Source organism: Oncorhynchus kisutch, unplaced genomic scaffold (assembly GCF_002021735.2).
Source record: "Oncorhynchus kisutch isolate 150728-3 unplaced genomic scaffold, Okis_V2 Okis07a-Okis12b_hom, whole genome shotgun sequence".
Lineage (NCBI taxonomy): Eukaryota > Metazoa > Chordata > Actinopteri > Salmoniformes > Salmonidae > Oncorhynchus > Oncorhynchus kisutch.
Window position 1 is genome coordinate 5574980 of NW_022261984.1, and position 9612 is coordinate 5584591.

The following is a 9612-nucleotide window of genomic DNA, read 5'->3' on the forward strand; positions in this document are numbered from 1 at the left end:
GTCCAGGGCGTTGAGCTAGCCTCAGTGTTCAGCCAACTCTTGGACATTCAAAGTTCCTCCATATTAGCCGCTCCTCCGTAGCTAGGTACAGTGCCTTTAAAAATAATTCACACCACTTTACTTTTCATGCATTGTGTTACATCCTGAATTTAAAATGTCAAAGTGGAATTTGTTTGACATTTTTACAAATGTATTAAAATGAAAAGCTGAAAGGTCTTGAGTCAATAAGTATTCAATCCCTTTGTTTAGGCAAGCCTAAATAAGTTCAGGAGTACATATTTCAAATAAAATCAAATAAAATAGTTTTAGTCACATGCGCCGAATACAACAGGTGTAGTAGACCTTACAGTGAACTGCTTACTTATGAGCCCCTAACCAACAGTGCAGTTTCAAACAATACAGATAAGAATAAGAGAGTACAAAGTAACAAGTAATTAAAGAGCAGCAGTAAAATAACAATACAGGGTGGTGCCGGGACAGATTCAATGTGCACCGATTATTTGAGGTAGTATGTACATGAAGGTAGAGTTAATTAAAGTGACTATGCATAGATGACAACAGAGAGTGGCAGTGGTGTGGAGAGGGGTGGGGGCAATGCAAACAGTCTGGGTAGCCATTTGACTAGATGTTCAGGAGTCTTATGGCTTGGGGGTAGAAGCTGTTTATAAGCCTCTTGGACCTAGACTTGGCGCTCCGGTACCGTTTACCGTGAGGTAGCAGAGAGAACCGTCTATGACTAGGGTGGCTGGAGTCTGTGACAATTTTTAGGGCCTTCCTCTGACACCGCCTGGTATTGAGGTCCTGGATGGCAGGAAGCTTGGGCCTAGTGATGTACTGGGCTGTTCGCACTAACCTCTGTAGTGCCTTGTGGTCGGAGGCCGAGCAGTTGCCATATCAGGCAGTGATGCAACCAGTCAGGATGCTCTCGATGGTGCAACTGTAGAACCTTTAGAGGATCTGAGGACCCATGACAAATCTTTTCAGTCTCCTGGGGGGTATAGATTTTGTCGTGCCTGCTTCACGAGTGACATTGTGTTCTTGGACCATGTTAGTTTGTTGGTGATGTGGACACCAAGGAACTTACAGCCATCAATCTGCTCCACTGCAGCCCCGTCAATGAGAATGGGGGCATGCTCTGTATTATTTTTCCTGTAGTCCACAATCATCTCCTTTGTCTTGATCACGTTGAGGGAGAGGTTGAAGTCCAGGCATCCACACGTCCATGTCTCCGACCTCCTCCCTATAGGCTGTCTCGTTGTTGCCTGATCACCGACCTACCACTGTTGTGTCATCGGCAAATTGAATGATGGTGTTGGAGTCGTGCCTGGCCGTGCAGTCATGAGTGAACAGGGAGTACAGGAGGGGGCTGAGCACGCACACCTGAGGGGCCCCTGTGTTGAGGATCAGCGTGGCGGATGTGTTGTTACCTATCTTTACCACCTGGACCATAGGTGGTCCAGAGTAATTTTCACTCTGGTTACACATTTAACATGCTGATAGAAATTTGGTAAAACTAATTTAAGTTTCCCTGCATTCAAGTCCCCGGGTACTAGGAGCGCAGACTCTGGGTGAGCGTTTTCTCTTGTTTGCTTATGGCGGAATACAGCTCAGTCAAAGCTATCTTAGTGCCAGCCTCTGACTGTGGTGGTATGTAAACAGCTACAAAGAATATAGATGAAAACTCTCTCGGTAGGTAGTGTGTTCTACAGGTTATCCTGAAAAACTCTACCTCAGGCAAGCAATAGCTCGTGGCTATAGCTCGTGACTACCTCATATCTGTACCCTACACATACAATTATCTGTAAGGTCCCTCATTCGAGCAGTGAATTTCAAACAAAGATTCAACCACAAAGAACAGGGATGTTTTCCAATGCCTCGCAAAAAAAAGACACCTATTGGTAGATGGGTAAAAACAAAAACGCAGACATTGAATATCCCTTTGAGTATGGTGAAGTTATGAATTACACTTTGGATGGTGTATCAATACACCCAGTCACTACAAAGATACAGGTATCTTTCCTAACTCTGTTGTCAGAGAGGAAGGACACTGCTCAGGGATTTCACCATGAGGCCAATGGTGAGTTTAAAACAGTTACAGAATTCAAATGTCTGTGATAGGAGAAAACTGAAGATGGATCAACATTGTAGTTACTCCTCAATACTAACATAATTGACAGAGTGAAAACAAGCCACTAAAGTAATACCGGCAAAAGAAAATTAACAAAGAGATTAACTTTTTTCCTGAAAACCAATTGTTTGGGGCATAAATATGCCACTCTCCATATTTTCAAGCGTAGTGGTGGCTGCATCATGTTATGGGTATGCTTGCAATCGTTAAAGACTGGGGAGTTTTTCAGGATAAAAAATAAACTGAATTGAGCTAAGAACAGGCAAAATCCTAGAGGAAAATCTGGTTCAATCTGCTTTCTACCAGACACTGGGAGATTAATTCACCTTTCAGCAGGACACTAACCTAAAACACATGGCCAAATCTACACTGGAGTTGCTTACCAAGAAGCAAGGGAATGTTCCCGAGTTACAGTTTTGACTTAAATCTATGGCAAGACCTGAAAATGGTTGTCTCGCAATGACCAACAATCAATTTGACAGACCTTGAAGAATTTTGAAAAGGAAAATTGGAAATGTTGCACAATCCAGGTGTGGAAAGCTCTAGAGACTTACAAAGAAAGACTCACAGCTGTAATCGCTGCTATAGGTGCTTCTACAAAGTATTAACTTAGCGGTGTCAATACTTATGTACAGTGCATTCGGAAAGTATTCAGACCCCTTGACTTTTTCCACATTTTGTTACAGTACAGCCCTACTCTAAAATTTATTTTGAAAAATTTGTCTCATCAATCAATCTACATAATGACAAAGTGAAAACAGATTTGTATTTTTATTACAAATAAAAAACATATCTTGTTCACATAAAAATTCAAACACTTTGCTATGAGACTCGAAATTGAGCTCAGGTGCATCCTGTTCCCATTGATCATCCTTGAGATGTTTCTACAACTTGATTGGAGTCCACCTGAGGTAAATTGAATTGATTGGACATGATTTGGAAAGGCACACACCTGTCTATATAAGGTCCCACAGTTGACAGTGCATGTCAGCACAAAAACCAAGCCATGAGGTTGAAGGAATTGTCCGTAGAGCTCCGAGACAGGATTGTGTTGAGGCACAGATCTGGGGAAGGGTACGAAAAAATGTCTGCAGCATTGCATGTTGCCAATAACAAATTGGCCATCATTCTTAAATTGAAGAAGTTTGATACCACCAAGACTCTTCCTAGAGCTGGCCACCCTGCCAAACTGAGCAATCGGGGGAGAAGGGCCTTTGTCAGGGATGTGACCAAGAACCTGATGGTCACTCTGACAGAGCACCAGAGTTCCTCTGTGGAGATGGGAGAGAAGGACAACCATCTCTGCAGCACTCCACCAATCAGGCCTTTATGCTAGAGTGGCCAGACGGAAGCCACTTCTCAGTAAAGGCAACATGACAACCCACTTGGAGTTTGCCAAAAGGCACCTAAAGGACTCTTAGACCATGAGAAACAAGATTCTACGGTCTGATGAAAACAAGATTGAACTCTTTGGCCGGAATGCCAAGCGTCACGTCTAGAGGAAACCTGGCACCATCCCTACGGTGAAGCATGGTGGTGGCAGCATCATGCTGTGGGGATGTTTTTCAGCGGCAGGGACTGGGAGACTAGTCAGGCGTGAGGGAAAAATGAACGGAGCAAAGTACAGAGAGACCCTTGATGAAAATCTGCTCCAGAGCACTCAGGACCTCAGACTGGGCAGAAGGTTCACCTTCCAACTGGACAATGACCCTAAGCACACAGTCAAGACAACGCAGGAGTGTCTTCAGGACAAGTCTCTGAATGTCCTTGAGTGGCCCAGCCAGAGCCCGGACTTGAACTCAATCAAACATCTCTGGAGAGACCTGAAAATAGCTGTGCAGCGAACCTCCCCAAATACAGGTGTGCCAAGCTTGTAGCGTCATACCCAAGAATACTTGAGGCTGTAATTGCTGCCAAAGGTGCTTCAACAAAGTACCGATAGAGTAAAGGGTCTGAATACTTATGTAAATGTGATATTTCAATTTTTTATTTGTAATAAATTAGCAAAAATGTCTAAAGATCTGTTGTATTGTGTGTAGATTGATGAAGGGGAAAAACGATTTAATCCATTTTAGAATAAGGCTGTAACGTAAAAAAATGTGGAAAAGTCAAGGGGTATGAATACTTTCCAAATGCACCGTAAAGGAGTTATTTATATATTTAATTTTCAATACATTTGCAAAAAAAATCTAAAAAACATGTTTTCACTTTGTCATTATGGATATTGTGTGCAGACGCGTAAGAACAAAAATATATGTCATGTATTTTGAAATCAGGCTCAAACAACAAAATGGGCTATAAGTCAAAGGTTATGAACACTTTCTGAAGGCTCTGTATCTAGCTAGCATACAATTATGTAATTCAGTGAAGTAATGATAGGCCTACTACTAATATCCTAAACACATTATAATGCATGTCATATCATGATACCGAGCACTTCAAGGCAGCACCCCTCTCTCTCACTCTCTCCCAATCCCGCAAAATGTAAGTCACATCTCGCTCCCTACACTTGACTGTCATATAAGGATGTAAACAACTAGCTGCTCTCTCAGCACTGATTGGTGGAGTAATTTAATGAGCTAAATGTAAAAACTATGTTGACTTCACAAGTTAACAAAGGAACAGAAGGAACAATATGAATCACTATTTCTTTCTCAGTCAGACCTGTTCAGAACTTTATTATAGTGGTTGGAACAGCGGAACGGGACATATTGGGGTTCTGTTCAGAAGAAAAAAACGATTGGAAAATAATGTTTGTTCCAACCCATGTGGTGAACACAAATAGAGTATTAGTTTGATTGAAATGAAAGACTGCAGTGCATACTGCAGGGGTTAAATTAGGGGAAACTGAGTTCCACCATTATCTGACTGGAAACAGCATTCAGTTGAAATTGAATTTTCATTTTCCAGATGCATTTTGCAATTGAATCTATTACTATACCTTGTAATGTCAGTAAATACAATAATAATCACTTATCCTGATTATTACTTGTTGATTATCACTGAGATAGCAAATCAATGATAGAGAAGCCTTAAATAGAAAGAGTGAAAGAGACTGGGTTGTGTGTCAGAAGTTAATGGTTTTCTGTGGGAAGACCGATAGATTTAGAATGTGTTGGGTGGAAGGGAGTAGAGCAACGGTTGAGATAGGGGAGACAGATGGACATCTGTGGACTAGGGGAAGGAGGTCAGGAGGTGAGGACAGTTCCCCTTGAGGGAGTAATCAGGGTTTAGTATCTGATTACCTTCTTCCTGTTAAACCATAAGATGTAAGGATTGGAGAGAAGGAGGAGTGTCCTAAAGTGGGGTGTATATAACTGTGATGGTGAGAAATGTTTTGCTGTCTGAATACAGCTGTACAGAACCTTTGGGAAGTATTAACCTTGGATAAGCTGCTCTAGTGTCCGTGAGTCATTTACTCTGAAAAATAAGAACCTAACATACTATAATACACAGTTATCCTGATAATTACTATGATAAACAGTTATCCTGAAAATTACTATAATAAAGTTATCCTGAAAATTACTAAAATACAGTTATCCTGATCATTACTAAAATACAGTTATCCTGATCATTACTAAAATACAGTTATCCTGATCATTACTAAAATACAGTTATCCTGATCATTACTAAAATACAGTTATCCTGATAATTACGATAATAAAAAGTTAACCTGATCATTACTATAATAAACAGTTATCCTGATCATTACTATAATAAACAGTTATCCTGATCATTACTATAATAAACAGTTATCCTGATCATTACTATAATAAACAGTTATCCTGATCATTACTAAAATACAGTTATCCTGATCATTACTAAAATACAGTTATCCTGATCATTACTAAAATACAGTTATCCTGATAATTACTATAATACACAGTTATTCTGATAATTACTATAATAAACAGTTATCCTGATCATTACTATAATAAACAGTTATTCTGATCATTATTATAATAAACAGTTATCCTGATCATTACTATAATACACAGTTATCCTGATCATTACTATAATACACAGTTATCCTGATCATTACTATAATACACAGTTATCCTGATCATTCCAAAAATACAGTTATCCTGATAATTACGATAAAAACAGTTATCCTGATAACTACATCATTAGAAGTGCAATGTCCTCCAATGGACGGACAACACACACACATACATACATGCCTACCTCATATCAGGGTCCATGGTCTCATCAATATCCTTGTTTGGTGACCCATCCTTCTGTCTTTTTTTAGGGATGGCTCCACCCTCAGCCCCCTGATGACTCATTATAACTCTCAGAGAGGAGGCCTCACAATCCTGAAGAGGAAGAGGACTGGTCTGGTCCCATATCAATCTGTAAATTAGAAGAGTAAATGACATTATATTAAAACGTTTAAACACAAAAGCTGAGTAGAACTACTGTTGACCTGCAGTGCTGGGGATTTACATTTACATTATAATGACATTCTGTAAAGCATTTGGTACCGAATACATTATGAAAAACACTAAAGGTTGAATGTTTTCTTTTGTATTATTATTATTACAACAAAAAAAGATTTAGCAATGTAGCATAATTATAGTGTTTATGTAATTATGTTATTTAATTGTCTTTTTGTGTGTGTGTCCTCTTTTAGGAAATGGTATTATGCCTAGGCTGGGCACCAAACCGCCCCAACCTGGTCATGGCTAGACAGAACACAGTTTATGTCAAAAGTACATTTTTGCATTTTAGGTAACCCTTACGCTTTCCTTAACTTTAACCTAATTTTCGCAACCTACTAGGTTAATTATACTAACCTGCAGAGTAATTTCTCTTAACCTGCTAGGAAAAGTCAATCCTGGTCAATTCTGACATAACCTGTACCCCTTCTAGCCAAAACGCCTCAACCTTCCCCAACCAAAGAGAATGATAGATGCCTCTAGTGGCCAAAAGGCTGCATTAGCATGGGCAGCGCCATTAACAGCTTCCACCATTTTTATGTAGTCAACTGGGTGGGACTTCCAACTTCATTGGCTTACCCTTCCTGGTGTCATGTCCAGCCGGAAAATGTACTACTTTAAAAAAGGAGATAGCATCAACTGCTCCTGAGTGGCGCAGTCTAGGGCACTGTATCACAGTGCAAGGTGTCACTACAGTCCCTGGTTCAAATCCAGGCTGTATCACATCCGGGAGTGATTGTGTGTCCCATAGGGCCCACCGTCGTCCAGGTTTGGCCGGGGTAGGCCGTCATTGTAAATAAGAATTTGTTCTTACCTGACTTGCCTAGTTTTTAAAAAATGCTGCTGCTCTCTCTATGGCTCAAAACCAAAGTGGCTGCATTTTTATGAATCAATTTTGTCAATGTTGGCTGGGAGTCAGAGGCCCTATCCGAAATCCATATTGCCTACTACTTTCTAAGACAATGTGTACTACTAATCGTACTAGATACTATTTGGAAACGTACTGTTTAGTAACAATGTATGCAGTAAGCAACTAATATAAACATACTCCCTCAAAAGTGTGCAGCGAAGTATAGCCGAAATGAGTATAACATCCTGGCATTTAAAGCATACTGGATTTTCCACATTTCACATATAAAACGTTGGATTTTCGCATAGCTAAAATTCCTAATATTAAGAACGCAAGTATGGGTATTCCGACACAACCCTGTAAAAATGTAACTCAATGACCTATGACCGCCTGTCAAAGTTTGGAAGAAATACACTATGTACACAATACAATTACACACGATTGTCTATTGTTCCTTTCTACATAAGTATGTCTTATTTTAGATTAACTATATTAATACATCCGCTAAATATCTTAAATCTCAGCCTCTGGTAGCTGTGTGAAAGAGAACACTTTTCGTGGTATTCCTTGTGCGCACTCCGCCATTATGCCTGTGGGCCTAGTGGGGTACTAGATTTATTTACTTGCCATTTATTAGAAAGAAGATGAAAACTCGGGTCTTTATTAAAAGCAAGTTTCGTTGAGTTGAATAAGAATCGACTCCCAAAGAATCTTACACCTGACTTTAATAATAAAAACATGAACCTACCATTTCTCCTGTTGTCTTGCAAGTCGAAAACCCTGTGGGCTGAAGCCACAGAAAGAGAGAAAAGTGGTCGAATTTACTTTCAGTTTCTAACAGGAAAGAATTTAGACAAACAACTCCCGCTTTAAAAAAAACAGGTCTACATTTTTTAAGAGGCAGAATATGTAGTTCTAATACTGAAATATTTGTGATGTCAAATATTGTTAGGGTCAAATTAATTCAAAACATTGAAATAACACGACACATCTGATACATCTTGGTATTGGCATACGCCGCAAACTCTATAAAGAAAATATTTATTGTCCATTAAAATTATTTGATAATGTGAATGTCTTCAGATCGTGCTTATTAAATGCAGTGAAGATACAAACAAGCATAGATCAGAAAACATACAGTATTACATTTGCATCATATTTTTGTCAATCCTGTGATAGTTGTAATCACTCCTTTGTTCCTCTAGGTGTAGACAGAGGACTTTGTAGCGCTGATGGGTCCTGAGACCTTAGCAGAGACAGTGGAAATGAAAGGAGTGAAGGGACGCTTTTAGAGGTACAGAGATCATAGGAAGTAGTTTGGGGGTGGTGATAGGGTGCTGCGATTTTTTTTGGGGGGGGTGGGTTAAACTGAACACAATAGGGCATTTAGTTATTTAAGAACAGTAATTTGTCATAAATTAATATTCATTTGTTGAGGTTGGTTGATACCTCCTCTAATGTGTGTAAATCATTAGAATGTGTCCACAGATAGTCCTTAGATGAACTATGAATCAACCAACCAGCAACCCAGCAACAAACCAGCCAACCAGTCAAAACAATGACAAATGGTAATGTTACAGACTCTCATTGTACACAGCATTCACCTTGTTTACTACTTCCCTCTCTCAGCCTCTTGAAACATCTCATTGGTGTAGTGGCTTGTTGTACTGCACTGTAACAGGAACAGACAATGCAGAGACACTAGTCAAAGTCAGAACATTGACGGATATACACAGTGTACAAAACCTTAGGAATACCTTCCTAATATTGATTTTCAGCCCCCTTTTGCCCTCAGAAAAGCATCAATTTGTTGGGGCATGGACTCTACAAGGTGTTGAAAGCGTTACACAGGGAAGCTGGCCCATGTTGACAGTGTTATAGGTTTAGGGTTACACAGTGTTATAGGATTAGGGTTACACAGTGTTATAGGATTAGGGTTACACAGTGTTATAGGTTTAGGGTTACACAGTGTTATAGGATTAGGGTTACACAGTGTTATAGGCTCAGGGTTACACAGTGTTATAGGATTAGGGTTACACAGTGTTATAGGATTAGGGTTACACAGTGTTATAGGATTAGGGTTACACAGTGTTATAGGATTAGGGTTACACAGTGTTATAGGATTAGGGTTACACAGTGTTATAGGATTAGGGTTACACAGTGTTATAGGATTAGGGTTACACAGTGTTATAGGA

At 39.7% G+C, this 9612-nt stretch overlaps 1 protein-coding gene across 1 annotated transcript in view; it reads right to left on the bottom strand.

Moving 5' to 3' along the window:
- The window catches only part of LOC109881468 (interferon-induced very large GTPase 1), a 34047-nt gene extending 25801 nt beyond the window's left edge, over positions 1-8246 (bottom strand). Inside the window, exons 1-2 of the mRNA XM_020473595.2 lie at positions 8166-8246; positions 6314-6481 (exon numbers count right to left, since the gene is read on the bottom strand). Coding sequence (XP_020329184.1) covers positions 6314-6414 — 101 coding nt within the window. The 5' untranslated portion in view covers positions 6415-6481; positions 8166-8246. The remainder of the gene's footprint in view (positions 1-6313; positions 6482-8165) is intronic.
- Between the last annotated feature and the right edge of the window lie 1366 nt (positions 8247-9612).